The sequence below is a fragment of the Haliotis rufescens genome, unplaced genomic scaffold, assembly GCF_023055435.1.
Source record: "Haliotis rufescens isolate VD_foot unplaced genomic scaffold, xgHalRufe1.0.p SCAF_4, whole genome shotgun sequence".
NCBI lineage: Eukaryota > Metazoa > Mollusca > Gastropoda > Lepetellida > Haliotidae > Haliotis > Haliotis rufescens.
The window spans coordinates 22,516,174-22,535,823 of NW_025964112.1; the positions used below are offsets into that span (position 1 = coordinate 22,516,174).

The 19,650-nt window shown below is 38.6% G+C and overlaps 2 protein-coding genes across 4 annotated transcripts in view; one reads left to right on the plus strand and one right to left on the minus strand.

Moving 5' to 3' along the window:
• Positions 1–215: 215 nt before the first annotated feature.
• Positions 216–4,432, minus strand: LOC124132223 (coiled-coil domain-containing protein 103-like). Its single transcript, XM_046496007.2, has 4 exons — positions 4,287–4,432; positions 2,068–2,219; positions 1,114–1,249; positions 216–603 (listed from the first exon to the last, which is right to left on the minus strand). Exons 2-4 carry the CDS (start codon positions 2,217–2,219, stop codon positions 232–234), a joined length of 660 nt encoding a protein of 219 aa, XP_046351963.2. The 5' UTR covers positions 4,287–4,432; the 3' UTR covers positions 216–231.
• Positions 4,433–5,625: 1,193 nt separating this feature from the next.
• LOC124132169 (ubiquitin carboxyl-terminal hydrolase 37-like) overlaps positions 5,626–19,650 on the plus strand; it is a 39,413-nt gene continuing 25,388 nt past the window's right edge. For all 3 annotated transcript variants that reach the window (XM_046495921.1, XM_046495922.1, XM_046495923.1), the window contains exons 1-8: positions 5,626–5,751; positions 8,262–8,440; positions 9,569–9,725; positions 10,091–10,202; positions 10,434–10,529; positions 13,584–13,727; positions 14,650–14,784; positions 15,434–15,568. In XM_046495921.1, coding sequence (XP_046351877.1) covers positions 8,267–8,440; positions 9,569–9,725; positions 10,091–10,202; positions 10,434–10,529; positions 13,584–13,727; positions 14,650–14,784; positions 15,434–15,568 — 953 coding nt within the window. In that variant the 5' untranslated portion in view covers positions 5,626–5,751; positions 8,262–8,266. The remainder of the gene's footprint in view (positions 5,752–8,261; positions 8,441–9,568; positions 9,726–10,090; positions 10,203–10,433; positions 10,530–13,583; positions 13,728–14,649; positions 14,785–15,433; positions 15,569–19,650) is intronic.

Sequence of the window (19,650 nt, forward strand, 5' to 3'; positions counted from 1 at the left end):
AATACAGGTCTCACTCCCCTGGAGTGAGTGTCAGTACTCTATTACCTACACTGGTTGTGACCACATAATTATCTTGTATGTGATATATGCTAATGTTTGCAGTCTCATGGACTCATAAAAAAATAACCCATGTAAATCTATCTCCCTATGAATCATGACAATATTTTCTATTGACTTTCCATTGACTTTCACTGCAGGGTAGCTAACAGAACACAGCTTTTTCATACAGTTTTATTTCTTCAAACAATAAACACTTCTTAAAGATGTTATCCTGTCAGAACATTCATTCAGGCCTTCAAGTTTTTGAAACAGTTTTTCACAAGCTTCCTTTTCCTTCGAACTCATGAACTGGAAAGAGAGACTGAACCGATTGGTCCGACTGAAAGCTTCCAGAATGTTCAGCACAATGTGTAGCTCCTCCTGTGATCCTTCCAGCAAAACTACAAGAAAATCACCAAGCAACCCAAAACTTATTTCAGGTTTAAAAATGTTTTCCAACTTTTGTGGCCCAATTTCGGTGAGGAAGTGGTATTTCTTGTCCAACGCCAGTCTCCTCCATTCTCTCACAAATTCCTGGCTGTTTTGAGGCACTTTGGTTGGTCCCTGATAAACAAGAAGATAAATCTATGTAGAAAAACATGTAATTATTTGGAGAGGGTGATGGTCGCCTGAACGTTATTGTGTCTGGATCACACGAATCATTGCAAGAGCAGTCATCCAGCCTGATCTCATGAGTGATTTATGGGTTGAGCGCTGCTTTGAACAATATTTCAGTTATAGCAGGGCATCTGCAAAATGTGGGAGGAAAGCCTGAATTATTTATTACTTTTGCAAAACACTACACGCTGACAAACCCAGAAACATAATGAGGGTGAATCTGGGATTTGGAGCCATGATCACAGCCTTCTGGCACTCCCAAGGGACATAACTTTGCTTATATAATTGCAGTGCGTTAGATATAAAGTGGTCCACCCGTACCTGACCAGCTCATTTAACAAGAATGTGTTTACTTAGAACCTATTCTGATCTGGTTGTTCCACAGGGTACCCCTTCTGGGGGTGAGCAGTATCAGGAATTATGTATGAGGAAGCTATGGTCTATGTACATATTCACCTCTTTTGTTTCCGAATCCTTGGAATGCTGTGGGTGTTTTTTCTTGTCTGCATGCATGTTCCATGGCTGTACAAACTTGCCTTCGATCTTGTCCCCTTTCTCAAGGGGTTTCAGATGTGATGCCATAACTATTTCCCTGTGAACAATACAACTAGTCTGTAGGTTGTCTCCGAACAAAAGAGTTTACATTTTCACAAAGGCAAAAGCAACTGTGATCTTGTTCTTATGTAACTGACCACAGTTTGATGATGTCAAGCCCAAGACAGATTGACAAATTACAAGAACACAGGGATTTGTGGTGTAGTTTGACAAAGAAACTTTAAGGCATTGTGTGTGTGTTCAAATGTTAACTTTGTGTGGACATTAGCCAGATACAAATTTGAAATATTTTGATGTGCACTTGGTGCATGTAGACATAACTATTAGGTTGCATTTTTCAATAATAGGTTGCACTTGTGCATGTTTTATATCGCTAACTCAAGCCCTGTTTGGTAAATGTCGTTTAAGCATATTTTGAGATACATACCAGATATGCTGGTCTAAATGTTTTGCTCATTCGTAACGATAATTTAGAAAAGTTGACACTGATTAGAAAGTTTACCATCATGCACAAAGATATCATATCAACGTCAAGTATCTGAATTTAATGAGATTAGACCAATCATTAATCGATCATCAATTGATATGGTCAAACCAATCACAATTCTTCAAATGTTGACCAGTTTCAAACACTATATGAATAGTTAGCAGCTTAGTACATGGCTGGAGTAGGTATTAAAGCACACAGATGAATTTGGTGAAATATTTGAAGACATTTATTTCAATGATTTTATATACACACGACTCACTGCACATGGTTGCTTCTTATGAAAGATCCATATGTAAGTAATATTAAATCAGTGATACTAGAACATTGAGCTGCACATTCAGGTATGAGCGACATCTGACAGTTACCTGAATTCATCATAGCTGGCAACTTTTTGATGAACAGCTCGGATTTTAGCATCATTTTCCCTGGTGTACTTTTCATCAGCTGTCACAGCAGCCTTTAGTTCCCGCTCCAGCTTGTTGAAGTCAAAGTGATCCTCATCATGGGAGACACTCATCTGCAGACACAAATACATCACTGTGACACACATCGTCCGTATCTATACGGCTAGCAGTAGCATTTCAGTAAAGCTACACAACCCCTGGATCCATTCCCAGTGTTCTTGCAATCGCAAATTACCAACCCTTGATTTTCATTAACATCTTACCGACCAATCAAACATCAACATGAGGGAAAGGGTGAGGGAGGCAACTTATAGAACCTGTAAATGAAAGCTATCGCTACTTTTAATGGACATGAACATATCCTTTCCATCTTGCGTGTCAGTTGAATTTCTCGCAAACTCAGTCTGAATCAATGGGACTGGGGGACCCAACATTGAGACTGGTTTGTAACTCACATTCTGAAGGGTACGTTTCACCAAGCAGCGTAGGCAATCAGATTGGAAACTGGAAGTCAAGGGCAGGTAATTCGTGATTAGAACTATAAGATTGGATCCATGTAAAGGTTTACCGAAAAGCTAGCCATGGAGAGACAGAGGATGAGTGACATATAGAAGTTGGACACCATCAGCATCCAGACAATTCTGAGCTGTCATCACACCTAATATTCTGTCATATTCAGCATTCAATATATGCATCATAGTCTTGGGCAAATGCATGGGTAGCTTATTGTGACTGTGCAATGAAAACTTAATTCAAACTCCATTAACTAAATACAAATGTCACTTAAGACAAAAAAACATTCTCAGTTGCAGCTGGCATCAAGGAGCCCATAAGTAAATGTCAATTGAAACCCAAATGAATTTGTACCCCTTGAAAGGAGCAATTTCGTTCCCCAAATCGAAAGTAATATATTGTAGCCCAATGAGATAAGCAATGAAGTACGCTATATCTTATATTAAGTTGATAGATCCAGAGCTCCAGATAAGCTTTTGGTGATGTGGGTATTTTACTCATGCATTCTAAAATAATTGGGTATCAGGAATTCTATCTGGGTATTCAAATTTCTGTTACCCACTAGTTTTTACACATGTGGGTATTTAAGTTAAATATTTAAAAAACACTATTCATCTAGTCCCTGCAAACTGGTGTCATGTGGGTTCGAGAGCTTTAAAGGACTCAAAAATACCACGATACTTCCACAAGAAAGTGTGATGGCAAATGATCATGATGTAACTGTCATCGTGGAGTTTGGCAAGGTTGACGGAATGCCCGTTTATTATTTCAAAATAAGTTGCTGATTTGCTAATCGAATATGCAGGGTTACTTCACAATATTTTGATGATACGCACAAGTTTTATTTTTGTAGCATATCTGTAATGTTTGTTGCGTATTTGATACGCTTGGATTTTATTTGACTGCGTATTTCTGCATTTCTGATGCGTATTTTACGCAGATACGCAGCTTATCTGGAGCTCTGTCGATCTAAACAACATATAATGTAAATGCGAAAGGGTGATATTTATCATGACCAAGAACAACAACATATGGTTAAATATTTGTTAAAGCGTGTACCTTTTACTAACATCCTTCAAGATGCTGTGTGTAATGTTGATATCTCATATAGATACTAAACAACTCATGGTCGTTGTTTTTCAAACTATAAAACACTGCTGGGAGAATAAACCACTCGGGGCTGGGCCCCTCTTGGTTTATTCTTCCTGCAGTGTTTTATTGTACGATAAACAACTCGCGCTCATCGTTTATTTCTTAAGTAAAGGAATATATTGAAATACAACATAGGGTTATGAAGTTTCTAATTTAAAGGGTAAATGAGTTACGAAGGGGTACGAGTTCGTTTGCGTTACGAAATTCAAGTAAGTAAGTGCATGACTGACACCTGCATGTGTGGTGTCGGCAATGATAGACTTATCCTCAGGTCTGGTAGGAAATGCGTAAAATTTATCGAGGGATGGCCTTACGATTTATTCGTATCAATATCAGGGCTAGTTGAAATCTTAGAGTTATTTCTGATATTGTACGGTCACATATCATACACTAAGGCAATCAAGTGATCGAATAAATATTGATAACTGAAAATAGTAATTATCCACGAGGATATGTCCTTCTTTCATGAACGTTCAAAGACACAAAACATATACAAGGCAAGTGAACATACAAACCTTAGTAGTAAGTGGCGACCGTCACAATGTTGTGTAAGGATCCAACTCTAATTCTGCTCCCGGTCAAGTGTTTCTCGCGTCCCTACCAACCATCACAGGCCACCATCTTGTAAACATTGCTAATCTCGAACTACTTTGTTTGATTTTGAAAGAAATATATCAGTAAACACACACAACAATATGTTTAATTTAAAACAAATTGATTTGAAAATACGTTTCTTGTAGTGTTGTGATTGGATAAACTGACATAGATACTATTTTGTAAAATACGCGAGCATATAGTCTCGTCGAAACTAGTAAAACAAATACCCTGCGCGTGCTAGAAAACGCCAAGATATAATATCCATCAAAGACGGTACCAAGTTCAAAAGAGCAGGTGCCCGCTTAATCGACTGGGGTACAGTCTAGCGATATATGTAAAAGCGCACATACTGCGACCAGTTACTCCGCTCCCGACGATTTGCGGCGACTGAAAAAAGGCAAATTTTAGCTGAGCTGTTACTCAAAATATTACCCCTTGATAAACATGTATTATATTTTTTTAATGAATTCGTAAGAAACAGATATGCGTCTCCGAGAAGTGTTCCATCTATGGAGATCTAGGCGATGCATATTATTTTGAACTGTAATCCAAAATGTTCCTATTAAGTGTAAACCTCTCTATAAGTTTTAGGGATCCATGCAAACAAATTTCTTTGGGTGAAAATGATAGGACACCGGACCGCTTGGTATATAGATTGATGTTTTAAAATGATTAATATACTTCCATGACAAACAATCAAATTCCAGAACCATCTGACGTCACAGTTTATAATGTACAGGATATTGTACCGAGAGTCCAAATCTAGATCTATATCAAATTAAATTTCCTTGGTGCTAAAATTTACCATGACGACACCAATTACCAATATTTAAAAGCAAAGATATTCATATAAATGTAACGTGTGGTCTTTATAATTACGTGTACACCCCTGTACCCGCACCTCCATACGTGCTTTTCCATTTCATAAAGGTTACTCTATAACTTACATGTTTGCATATTAGATATCAATATACAATAATATATTATATTAGATCTACAGCTTAAAATGTCTGTATATGTACAATAACATTTGTATCACACTTGTATACAACAAGAGAGTGAGGTTGGGTGAAGTATGTGTATCTTCATATATTTCCCAGTATGTTTGTGATTAAATACAGAAGATTATTAATAAAACTGTGCAAGTATTTGTTGATTTGTTGTATGTATTGCTCAATGTGCCGATGGTGAAATTTAATCTCCTTTAAAATCGACCTAATAAAAACATATATTAGAAACAGTTCTGTGGAATATATCTCGGAGTTGCAGCAGACCACTTCCGGTAAAGTTACCCGCGAAAATTGTGGAAGAACTGTACTTGTGTGTAAACCAGTGTTGATAAATAATGATTATCTAATTTCGACTGATTTTCCATCTACCAAGGTAACTATGTACTGTCGTGTTGTAATGTTATGACTGTGAACTGGATTTGTCATTCCGTACCGGTTAACGGTGAAGGGACACTAACACAGTAAAATGTTTCGCGACAAGCTCATCTAAGCCAAGCCTACCGGGCAAAGCATTCTTACAGCCTCAGTAAAGGTTCCCTAACGTTGTAGGCGCCAGCATCACCGGTAGTCATTAATGGGATGCAAACTTGGCAAGCATTAAAGAAATGGAACAAAACACGTGCTTGTTTAAAGAAATTATCGTAACTTCATAATATTGACAATATTATTGTTAGGAAGTGTGTTTTGATTATCCACATGTGTACGATTATGAACTCGGTCATTTGCACAAAAGATATAGATTCTATGAAGAGTTCATAGAAACAGTTACGGTACTTCCGTTAATGTCTGAGGAAAACAGGTTGAAAATCATATTTTGAGGTTATTACTGCATAAGATGCAGAAGTAAGGTAGTGAAGTGGGCGTTGTCACTTATATTTTGGCAGAATGGCTTCTTTCCTCTCGGATGTTCTGGACTTCTTAACTAAGTTATAGCTTTAAGCAAGGATATAATTTGACCAAGGAAATCTACTAGCTTGAATATCGATTACATATAGGCCTAGCTTCCCCCCAAATGTTTTGAAATTCTACTAGCCCTTAAGATACCTTCAACATTTGCATGATTAGTAAAATTGTTCTGTGGTAGTGCTAATTTCCATCCCTGCAGAGATAGTTCAAACAGCAATTTTATGGAACAGAACACCTTAATTTTATATGTGATATCCATACCATATTTGGTTGATAGAATTGTTTGGCTTTGTGTCATGTTGACAATTCAAATCAACAGTGATTTTTCCATACTTAACATAAGTTAACATGACCAGCTGCTAATGTCAGAACATGTGTTTTCATTCTCCAGATTTTGCATTAATCGACAGTCCTTGAACACAAATTCTGCAGCTGAATTAAAAACAATATTTGTCCTGTATTGCTTAGCATCCAGGGATTTACCTAGGTCCAAACTAAGTGCCTTCGGCAGGCAAATTGGAAACGAAATGTTATTTTGTTCAAATTTGAATTCTTTTGTTTCGAGTTCCAATTTTCTTTTTGTCAGAGGTATTTAAACATTGTTAAACATTGCATTCAGTACAATAATGTAACATTGAGCCTCTCTTGTTTTTGGTCCTGTTGTCAATGGAATAAAAGTCATCTTGACAAAGCCATCACTGATCACGTACATGCCAATTAAAGACTTTAAGCCATGACATTAATTATGACTGTATTTACATCATGTACATGAAGTAGGAACTTCTTCATTCCCATTTGGGAATTCTTGACGGGGCAAACATCATCTGTTCTGAAGATTTGTGTGTAAACAGTAGCAGATAACCGCCACTCTTACTCTGTTCTGCTCACCTTATTCTGTTTCTGCTCCAGTGACTGGACTTTACTCTTATTTGTAAACACACACATTGTTTCTGACATATGAACAGACCCAATGCAAGCCTTTGGGTGTGCTTTACATATTGTTTTGCATTATTATAAACATATTCAACTACATCTGCGACTGAGGTGCATGACAATATAGCTTTACAAATCAAAGTGACTGTATATCACTTGCTCTCTGTAAGGTATCAGTGACAGGATGTGGAGGATAAGTACACAAATGAAAATAGTTTTTCACGTTTTTAGGATATTTTCTCAATGAAAGTTTAAATATTTTGTGAAGACTGTGTATCTAAATGTGTAGACTCATCCCAGATGGAACAGATGAAATACACATGAATGGACTTAGTGAGATGTGACATGGGAACTTGGCTGGCTCTAATCAAGCTGGCAATTAGTATTTTGTAACTCAGACGTAAGAAAAATACACAAGCTTTGTCTTAGATTTGCCTCTATTTTAAAATAAAAGACTGAAGCAAGTTTACTCTGTGCAGCGCTTACGTTGTTGGCTTCACTGTGCGGAACTATATTGTTTGGTTTGAAAACAGAATCAGGCAATTGCAGCATGTGAAGGCACACTCAGAAATAATTTCATGCATGATTTAACAGCACATGAAACAGTCGATGTACTGTCCCTTTACTGTAGACTTGTGGCTGATTATTTGCTCATGAGTTGGTCTTGAAAAATCCTTGAGTGCCACTTTCAGTCGATTTTAGTGTTATATATATATGGACTATATTAACTTTGCTTACGAGAACCAATGGTTTCAGACTCGTGGCACAAACTGCTACAAGCTACACATGTTTCTTGTCAAATAGTAGCTTCACTTGGGTATGAGCATCATATTCATTAGGTTATAATGTTGTATGGACTCTTTAAGTCTATTATTAGCTTTCTTTACTAGACCAGACTTTGTCACTCAGGTTTGGACTTGCGGCTCACATGACTAAAGACTGGCTCCATATACATGATATAGTTATTTTTATTCTGTTGATGAGTGTCAAATAGTTTCAATGATTTTGACATCCAGTTTTCTGAGTGAGAACTGTTTTCTTCAGACAAGATGAAAGACCCAGGTCTGTATGCAGAGGTTCGGGGTAGGGTCAAATACAAGGGTGTGGGGTCATACATTGGCGACTACAAGACAGGCAAAATGGTAGTGGCACCCGAAGGTGTCCATTGGAAGTGTCAACTTTGGATCAACACCAAGAGAGAAAGTCCAGTTGTCAATTTGCAAGTAAGTCAGGCTTTGATTATCAGTATGGTGTCTGTTACTTCTGATCTAAAATGTCTGATGTCCACCGATAGAAACGAACAGTTTTAGTCCAAAAGTCCTTATAGTGATAACATATGACAAAACCCTTAATAAAGGCAAATGTCTACTTGTCCTTATGATCCTTATGATCTCTAAACTCTAATGCTTATTACTGGACCAACTTAAGTTTGTTTCAAGGTCTTGATTCAGGATGTATAAGATGTCAACTACAAGCTCCTAATTGTCAGAAATTGTCAAATTAAGAGGCCCCAAAGCCTGATTAAGGTACATCCACAATATTACTTATGTAAAGATTCTAGGTTAAGTTATCCCAGCAAGTTCTTGTTTTATTTTGAACTACTGTCTCGTATGTTATCATAATCATGACTGGTGGCTGCAGGTTTATGAAGCCAGAGGTCCATACTGCAAACAATTGGTAACACTGTTCCAGATTGAAATTTTGCTGAAAAAGTGTCATCCTTGAATAGAGGTGAAACGATACATCGGCACATCGTGAGTTTTCATGTGACAAGACGATACATGAAACGTTCTTGTCTGTATCAATACAAGACATATACTTGCTGAAATAAATTCCTTACTACTCGTTTGATGACCCCTAGCATTTCTATCAGTAAGATATAGGAAAATGTGTTGTAATTAGCGTTTCAAGTTCATTACTAAAAATAGCCATTATGAACATGTGTCTACAGCTAGCTTTTCCTTTTGAACCTGCTCAGAAATATTTATTGTCAAGAAGCTTCCATGCGATTTTGACGTAAATGTGTGTTTCGTGATACATATCATATTGTGACCTTTGTATAGTGATACGTATTGTATCGTGACCTTGCTGTATCATTTCACCCCTATCCTTGAATATCCAGTGTTTTTCATTTTTAATACATTCCCTAGGTCCATCGAGCTCCATTGCGAACTCAAGTCAAAGGCATAGTTGTTAATATGTCTGGGGTATTTATCATTATAGAATGGAAATCTAATAATAATACACTGGATAATCTAGGCTAGAACTGTGTAAAACCTCATATGTCTACTCTACATATATTTGATCATGTTAATATGGCAATTACTCAATCAGATGTTGTTTCCAAACAGATAAACGATAAGATAAAGAGTCTGATCAACCGACCCGACCGAGTGATCCTTGACTTAGCCACCGGCTACAACATTTATGTGATAGCAGACCAAAGTGACCTGGCGCACCTCAAAAAGGTGCAGGAATTGCTTTGCAATATCAAACAAGGAAAAACAGGTTTGTAGCAACAAAGCATTGTATTGATTCATGGGGAAACACAAGTTTTCCAACATGTTCATTCAAGAATTATGTATTTTATGTAAGTAGATTTAGTTGTACATGTTCATTAGATTTATTGTTGCATATATTGGTTATGATTAGTAGTGTACTTTAGGCAGAAAGAAAGATTACCAGATCTGAAATCTTGTCTAGTGGCTAGACGTAGCTAAATGCAATGTTGAAGTTAGAGAGTGCTGATATTTTGGGTGGAGAAACACATGGTTTGACGGCCCCTAAATTTGAGGGTTGTCGGGTAATCAGTACCATAATAACATTACTAGAATTATGATCACATTTACATGTTTGATTTCTTTCCCACACAGTTCATGTGAGTGAAAACAAGGCTGAAGTTGGTGGCCACAAGAACCATGTGTTGACAGCTAGTAATGTCTCACCAAGAACTAACTCCCCAGATGTGTCTCCAGTATTCACCAGGTTTGTCCACCTTATTCCAGCCTATCAGTCAGTTTCAACATTGTACATATGTTGATTATGTTAGTGCTAAGTAGATGTTTTTAAATGAAACATTCTGTGAGAACTAAGTGGAATGCTTATTTGTTGGAATTAAATTGATCATTTTCTGGCATGAAATGAAATTATTGAAACTTTAAAGAAATTGACATTGATCAATGACCCAAATAGTCAAGTCAAACTTTGTTGTTTTAGTGTCAAGGAAAGTAGGGGCTCTAATGGAGACACTAGCTCTTTAGGACAGTGTCTCTTTGAAGACGATGATATGGATTCAAAGGAAAATTATCACAGGTAACCAATTATATTATGTTTTTGAAATGTTTTGCGATGCCCAAGTAGTACAGCTCTTTGGGTAAAATAATTATTGTCTTATATCTTTTAAGAATATTGTTTTCTGGTTTTTTTCTTGTACACACATATCTTTGAACATTATTCTACTGTATACAGTTACCTATGGAATCATGAAGATATGTGTAAAGAACAGGTCTTCAGCAACCCATGCTTGTCGTACTTGGTGACTAAAAGGGATGGGTGGTCAGAATCGGTGACTTGGTTGATGCATATCCAGATTGTGTATATCAATGCTCATAAGGTTAATCACTGGATTGTTTGGTCTAGACTTGATTACTAACAGATGGCTGTCATATAGCTGGAGTTCCGCGTTAAACAACAAACAAACAAACAAAAAGCCTATAGATTCATTTATTGCCATGTTAGATGGGACAAAGAGGACAGCCACATTATAGGATGAGAATGATCAAAATGCGTTTGGCTGACCACCATGGAAGACAGATATCAGCTGTAACAGAAACTGGTTGATGTTTGTGTGGCTTGCTGTGCTCACACCATTGAACTCTGATTTTCCTAATTGCACTGCAGGCTCCAATTGCACAGATTATGCTCATAATATCAAAAACTGGATTGTCTGGTCCAGACTTGATTATTTACAGACCACCGCCATATAGCTGGTATATTCCTCATACCGTGTTAAACACAAAGCAAGCAAACAAAAGATTTAGTCTGTCCGCTTGACAAAAAATTAACAAAGTGCCGCTCCTGAGTAAAGCTTATTATTTCACTGCTTGATCATTGCCAAACCATCGGCAACAGAATGGAAGCTTCACCAAGCAGCATTACAACTGGCTATAAAGGAAAAAGGTAGCCCATAAATAGACCTATTTCCAACCAGATTAAGCAATCAGATAACAACATTTGTGTCATCAGTGCCAGACCCACTAGCCTAGTCAGTTGATGCTCTGGCAAAGTCATGGGAGGGCCTAAACGTGTGTGTGTGTTTCCCCACCAGCCTTGATACCACGGATAATACAAAAGATATTATACACGAGCAGCCTTCAACCGCTTTTGGTAACACTTTATTGGCCTGCGAGAATTTGGTTTCCAGATCTTGTCAAACAAGCAGGGAATCCAGTACTTTGGCTCCCGAACTGGCCAAGTCTGCTGTTACATCCTCACTTCAATGCGGTCCTTCCAAGACCAGAATTATAAGAGCATCACATATGAAACATATCAAGATCAGTCTCATTAAAAGAGGCTATTCCATTAGCATGATTAGAGCAGCCAAGGCAGTCGCCTTAGAACCTAGTAGATCAAATGTCAAGTGATGCTTACGAACCTCTCACACAGGCTGACTTTGAACACCTGACACAGAAAACCCTACTTCTTCTGTCATTAACTACGGCAGCCAGAATGTCTAAGATTACATTTGACAGCGACAACAACACATCATCGCACATCAGCTTAAGATGGGACTTTATTGCGAAGAACCGATTACCAGGCCAAAAAGACAGAAAATTCAGTGTTCTGGCTCTCTCCTTATCCCTGGTTCAGAGGATACAGAGGATTTATCTCTATGACCAGTCAGAGCCTTACGAATATACCTACAAGAGTCTAAACCTAGAAGACAAGGTTTCAAAAGACTTTATATTCCTTTATTAAGGACTACACACACCAAAGTCTCCAGAACAACTATTTCATTCTGGATGAAAGCTGTCATTCTCAGAGCATACAAAGCAGCAGGCTTTGACCCCCACTTCAGCCTTCAACCCCAATGAAGTTTCGCCAGTCACTATCTCAGAGACTATATAATGCAGCACATGAGTTATACACGATTGTGTAAAGTTTATTGCTCTTCTCTTAACACCTTCATCATTTAAGGCGAACAAGATTCTATAAACTATGTAAACCACACAAATCCACAAAATCTGTATCATTTACTTCCATTTTGGTTGCTCACAAATAGTAAGGTGGCACCCCAATAGAAAGATCGAGAAAACAACCAAAAAAAGTTCTTATAGAACAGGTCTACGTTGATCACACATGCAAGTGGAACCCACCACTTATTGTAAGATTCAATCATAAGTATGAGTCAGGTTAAGATAAAATATGTATTTTTTTAGTAGAAGTATCATTTATACTTATCCTGACTCATACACTTGAGCACCTTCCCCTCTCTCCGCTGATGTGTTTTCGGACCATTAAGTAGGAAAGTAGAGAGAGTGGTCAGTTAGTGGGCTTGGTCACATGGTTCCAGTGTGTATGCATGGAGTAAGGGTGCCTTTGGGTGAGCTGTTTTCTCTGTTCTCTGGCAATAGCACAGGAAGTTTCCACTACCTATAGGAAAAGAAATGGATAAACATAAGTATGAGTCAGGATAAATATAAATGATATTTTACTCTTAAAAAATATGTAACTTTACAAATGGATTCAAAGCTGGGTACATCATGTACATAATTGGTTGACCAATTGGTTCAAATTGCACTACTTTTACAGTGATGTTAGATGTTTGAAGAAAGGTACTAGATATATATAGATTTGCTCACACTCACAGCTATGTGAGATGCTTGTCTCAAGACTGTTCATGTTGCGAACACCAACTTCGAGATAAAAGTACAAAATTATATACCCCCTGCACTAAAGTCAAACTTGGGACCCAATCCAGGGTTCGAGATAGCGCTATGTATTTTTGTCTCGATTTCCAGTAATGCAGGCAAATTTATATGTATTTATGTTGTGAGGCAGTTGTGACTGGAGAATAGGTTCGACATTTCGGTACATTCGAGATAACAGGGTTTGACTGTAATTGTATTTTCCTGATAAGTTTGTAAAACATTTCATAGTTAACAAAGTATAAAGCCCAGAGAAGATAAAGTCATGTTATCAACAACCCATGAAAGACCAATGCAGAAAAGCAAACCATCGTTACTCACCAATAAGAAGGAGATAAGTAACACCTGTTATTGTGTGTCATTAGTACGAAAGAGACCCCAAATTCTTGCCTTGCGCTGCAGTCTATGTGGGTTATGTGTGTAGTTTCCTGCCTTGTAGTGGTCCAAGGCGGTCTGCTGAAAAGTTCCTCAAGCAAGGTCAGGAGAAGTGCAGGGAGACGCTGAAGTCATTTGCAGCCTCTGGATTCTACAGTAGCACTCCAGCTTCACAGAAAATATATTCCAGGACCTATGAATCATCTGCGTGAGTAACAGGCTTCACTAACTGCATGCTCAACTTGATGTTAGGTTTACCGTATATTACTGAGTTTGGCTGTTTTGTTTTAGACCAAATCTATCAAAACAGGCCAGTCAATACCCTGAACTAATTAATGTTCTTCGAAAATATTTTGCAAGGTCACTAGTCTACAGAGAATAAAGATAGAAATCTGGAACTAAATATGTTACGAGTCCATGGCCTGTGTAGGTATTTATCTACGATTCTTAACTAGGTACCCTAAAAATCGTTACTTTGTTCAAAACAAACATAGTCATATTTCTTAAGTGTTATTACAATGCAATAATGGAACATTAATTTATGTATTAAACCCTCTTCCTCTTTATCATGTTTATTGATATCGTTGTCCATGAGTCGTTTCCAGAAAGCCTTAACACAAGTTTCACAATTATAACGACATGTATTGGGAGACTTTGAATTCAAATTTTGGAAAGTACACTGATGTTTGCTGATTTGGGGCTGAATATCGGCCGCAGAGTTGGTCCAGATAAGTACCTGCTGTACATATACAACCCGTGAAGATCTGGGTTAGAATAGTTCTGTGGACTTTGCTTGTCGTAAGAGGTGACTGACAGGATCAGATGAAATATCATTTCAAACCTTTAAACTAATAATCAATTCTTGAGGAAGTGTCAAGATACAGGTTGTTATATGTGCTTAATTATCAGATCAAAGTTAATGTTTGACATAAACTTTATACTCGTTCTATAACCCATTAAACACCTGAAACATTTGGAGGGACAGCCTGTATCCCAGATCAGCCAATGTAATCATCGTCTGTATTTCAATGTAAATTAGATTAGTATTGCATGACAGTGTTACGTGTTCAGAAAATACTTTTTTATGGTGCATCCAAATGAATTTGTTTCTGTAAATTGTTTAAATCCAGGTCAGTAAAGAGACCAGGGATGATGCCACTTAATCCAACTCCACAAAAACGACCCCGGCTGTTGTCTGACCTCAACTATTCCTGGGGAAAGAAAGGCAATCAAGACTCCAATAACCAACAGCAGTCGCTACTGGGGTGAGTCATCCTTCCACTTGACATTCGATGTATTTTGTCATTTTCGGTGTCATTTGGAATATAGGTCCTATTGGTCCCTTTTGGCATGCTAGAGCAGTCTTTGCCACAAACGTTTATGTCAACTAGCCTGGACTTGGCTATGGGCATCATTTTCTGTAGATTTTGATGTTATTATGAGACGTGCTGCGCACTAGACTGAACAGAATTTTTCTAGACTTGGTCTTCAGACTAGTGGCCAAAGTCTGGGACTGCCAGAAGTGTATGTGTATCAGCACCTTACAGGTGCAAGTGTTATATGTCTGGGACTTGTATCACAGTTAATCCAACATTAAGCTGACATGCCATGATATCACTAAAACACTGTTCAAAGTGGAGTTAAGCCACACCCTCTCATGGGACAGTCTCACTCACTCACAGAACAATTATCACTGAAATTTTAAGACCTATGGACAAAGAAAATTCACAATATTTTACAATCATGAATACCAGTGTTTGTAATTAGGGATCAAAGTTAAAGTGTTGTCGCATTTACCCTAATGTTAAAAACCGAGATTTTGCAGTTAACTATGGCTATGGTTATAGCTACTGCTGCAGATAGGTATGGTTTTCTGTGGGGAACAGATTGTATTTGAATATGTTCTGATTATAGATTCTCCAACATCGGTAACACATGTTACATGAACGCTATCCTACAGTCCCTGTTTGGGTTGAATCCTTTCAGCAATGATTTGCTCTACTCCTTCAAGAAGAAAGGACGGTCTTTCTCACCCAACTCTCTGTACTGGTGAGAATGTAGAATACAATACTCTTATGTAGTTTCACACTGAACACACTGCTCAAGGTACTTGTGTACATTGTCTACGGATGTGATTCACTTGAGGGTGTATTTCATCAAGTAAAGGCAAGACGTACAACAGAGAATTTCTTGGATGGGTGTTTGGTTGTGAAATGGGTGGTGATGAAAATTGAACATCTGATCTAATAATTATTTTTTATGTCCCAATGAAGGTCCCACAAACAAATGTCTCCTCACCTACATGTGAAAATATAGTATACTCTTAAAATTAATCCTAAATCATGAGACAGATGAAACACAGTGATGGCCCCTTGTTCTGCAACCCTTGAAGAATTATGTATTTCTTCCATCCCCCCCATCCCCCAAGGAAGAAGGGAGACATTGTTTTTGGCTCGGTTCCTGTTGGAGCCTACAAGCACAATACAATGTCATCTATCATCCAAACTGCTGTTACAAGTTCAATTGTCCAATCTGCCATAAGGTGTCAACATGGCATCAACTGTAATGCTGCATTATTACTGCATTAATCAAAATCTCTACTAGTATTATATTTCTATTATTGTTTTTTGGATTTGCAAACACATTTATGGTAACAACTTGAACTAATGTATCAAATAAGAGGAGGAAGGAGACATCTGTATCAAATAAGAGGAGGAAGGAGACATCTGTTTTTATGAGTAACAACACATTCTTGTTCCTCTACACCATTCTTATTATTCTGTGGATGTTTCCAATTATCTTATGAAGTATTTGAAACAAATACATCGATATGATCAGATGTTTAGTTGACAAAATCAACTTAGCACCAGTTTAACCACTTTTTTTATCTTGTCCTGCATTACTACATTAACATGCTTAATGCTTTTACTGCTGTTTTCTGACTCCAAAGACGGAGCTCCTTCTGATAACCAATAGGTTCTCAATTGTATAATATGATGGTGAACTATTGTGGTCCTTTCAGGTTTACATTAGCGTTAGGGGGGCACGGATGGCCCAGTTGTCTAAGGCGCCCCTATTCGCTGTGCAGAGTTGTATCCCTTTGGCATGCCAGAAACCTATGATTGTGGGTTCGAATCCCGGTTTGCCTCGATTATGTTTCTAGGTTTGTCAGCACCATACCCGTGCTCGTGGGTTTCACCGAAGTGGTAAATGTCTGAGACCTGCATCATTTCAGGCTTTCCTCCCACATTAAGCTGACACGCCGTGATATGTCTGGAATACTGCTTAAAGCGGCGTTAAACCAAACTCACTCACTCACTACATTAGCATACTTCGTGCGTGTGTTGTTCCATCCGTCATCTTGTTTTTGCCATGTCGTGTTTTGCATGTCTTGTGCCTTGATATTTCAATATGCTTATCTTGTTCTTGTGCTATCAACGTACCTATTCTGGCGTCTTTAAGTGTAAAGTGATACTCTTTATGTATTAACTTTTTAATTACTTGCCCGTTTCTCTTTGTTGACACATGCCTTCTTTGCTTGCAGCGTTTGTCTATTTCATTAAAATTATATGCAAGGTTGCTTAAACTGTTGTGGCAGTAAATCAGCTAGGGATCCCAACCTCCGATTCAATGATTACACTGACCCTGTCCCACAATGCCGAGAGACTCATGCAATCTTTGCCGCTCTCTCCCCCCTCGTGACTTTACTTGAGAAAACGACACACCAATAATGCCCGTAGGCATCCCCTGACATCCGACCACATGGACACTTCTCCGACTACAGAGGTTACCAATCACGTTGACACTACAGCGTCACAAGTTTCACTTTTGGAGCACTGCCTCTCCTCCCTGCCATCGTTTACAGCATTCATGCCCACCGTTTCCGCACCAACGGGTCACCGCCTCTCACGTGTCCTGGTTTCCTCCCTGCACCGTATCTGGATCCCGCTTCGGTTTATCATATGCAATCCATATTCCCGTCATCCGTGGCTCAGGCGGTCTCTAAAGGCACCTTCGGCCTCTTCAGAGCCTGTGGGCCCCCCTCTGGTCTTCACTGTTCCCATGCCGGTGCCCTCTACTCTGGCGCCATCGGGTTTCATCCATTAATCAGCATACCACTGGTGCCTGTGGTGACTGCCTCCTGCTGCTATGCTATTGGCACCTCTTATGCATCAATTGTGAGCATAGAAGATGAGGAGGAACTCTGATTGTATTAATGTAATCAGTAGGCATTAAAAGGGGGGAAATGAGAACTGGTTAACAATTACTTTTCCAAAAGTGATGGGCCACTTGGCCCAATCTGAGCAAATCCTAGATGCAGCACTGTAGTTGGGAGATAAGGCAGGTTTTGGGCCAACTGGACAAGATACTCTTCAAGATACTTTTGTCCCCTATATCCTTTGTCGGGGGTACCAGCTCTCTCTCATAGCAGATCCATGATTGACCTCTTACCCTCTTACTCGTCAGGCTCAGCTCTTGCTCCATACCTTCAAGCTTCTGGTGCTCAAACAGGCGGTCAATATTGTTCCCGATCCAGTGGCGCATCCTGGCTTCTACTCTAGTGTTCATGGTGCCCATGAAGGATCTGTCCAACTTACATATGTCCAAAATCTCGCCTCTTCAACAAGAGTTTCCTGAAATGTCATCCATATTGTTGCCTGACTACGTTGAAACTAGTCAGAAGTCAGAATTCCCAGATCAGTCTCAACATCCTGGATGCCTTATATTCCCATCCACCCAAGTTGCAGGAAGTTCCTCAGGTTCCCGTTTTCCAGGGTATCCACTACCAGATGGGCGGTCCTCCCATTTGGTATTTCCACATGGATTTGGCATGGATTACCAAGCCAATTGCCGCATACTTGCACCTGAGCTATGGTCAGTTTGAGTCTTACATCGACGACTGCCTACTGAAACATCAGGACATGGAAACCCTTCCACTTCACAGGGATTGCATGCATCGTCTACCGTATATGACCGCGTATAAGCCGAATTTTGAGGACCAGAAAAAAGATTCTGTAGAAAGGGGTCGGCTTATCCACGGGATACACTTTCATGATAGTATTTTTCAGATCGTGATCTGTCAGAAACATCGCCTGAATGACGGTCCGATAGATTACAACTTCCCGAAAGTTTGGAAGTTGCCACGACTAGAGCCATTATTGTTATAAATTATCAATAAAGTTATTATTATACACCAATGTTGTCATTATTAAAAAAAATGTTATGCATGTTACTACTTCCGATAATAAGTTTTCAATTGAATGTTCAAAGTTTATCGTTCTTCGTAAACTCCACAATCTTTACATGTAACAATATATGTATTCTCTTTCAGATTAAATCCTCCTTGGGGCACTTATTGCATTTTCCTGGCTCAAGAAAATCTACATGACATAGTTGTAACCATTTTCCTTAATAAAAATTGTTACCACACAAAAAACTTTGTTTTTGTATGATATACGTCCACCCTTATGGTGCCTCACCCTCCACGGCGCGTCACGCCAAGGGAAGCAACTCTCACCCAAATCACTTTCCTTATGTCATCTGACAAAGACAGACGTGCTGTTTTTTTCAAGACAATATAAAGACAAGATTATCGTTTGTACAAGAACCATGGCAGACCAAACTGTATGTATGGTACATTTCTTTCATGCAAAGGCGTAATACCTCGCATTGTAAAGTTATAAAGTTGTAATTATGTGACACGTGTACGATACCTTTGAAATAAGGCCGTCGTAGCGTCCATTTTGTAGTGCCACGTATGATATATGTAACACCAGGGCCATCAAAAACGGCTTCGGTTTTTTAATCTATATCATCGGGCTTTAGCCTACAATCTTTTCCTTTAAATAAACCCAAGGTGGTGTGTTAATTATTTTAAATTACACTTACCTTTTTTACGGGTTTTCTACACCTTCGCGCGTAACACGCCCACTTTGGTGTTATAATTATACTACGACATTGGCTATTAGTATCGCGTTACCAATCGCATTCTAAATTACGCCTTTGCTTCTAGTTACACAATTTATGCACGTATCTTTCCGATCTTTCAATCGCACTGATACACTTTATTACCCTTCCCGCCAAACTCAAAAATTACGGTCTTTTTTACAGACCTTCAAACTGTGTACGGG

Coding starts and splice junctions, on each gene's coding strand:
- LOC124132223 (XM_046496007.2), bottom strand. CDS start 2,219: ATGAGTGTCTCCCATGATGAGGATCACTTTGACTTCAACAAGCTGGAG. Junction 1,250..2,067: donor GCCAGCTATGATGAATTCAG/GTAACTGTCAGA, acceptor TATTGTTCACAG/GGAAATAGTTATGGCATCAC. Junction 604..1,113: donor AGGATTCGGAAACAAAAGAG/GTGAATATGTAC, acceptor CTTGTTTATCAG/GGACCAACCAAAGTGCCTCA.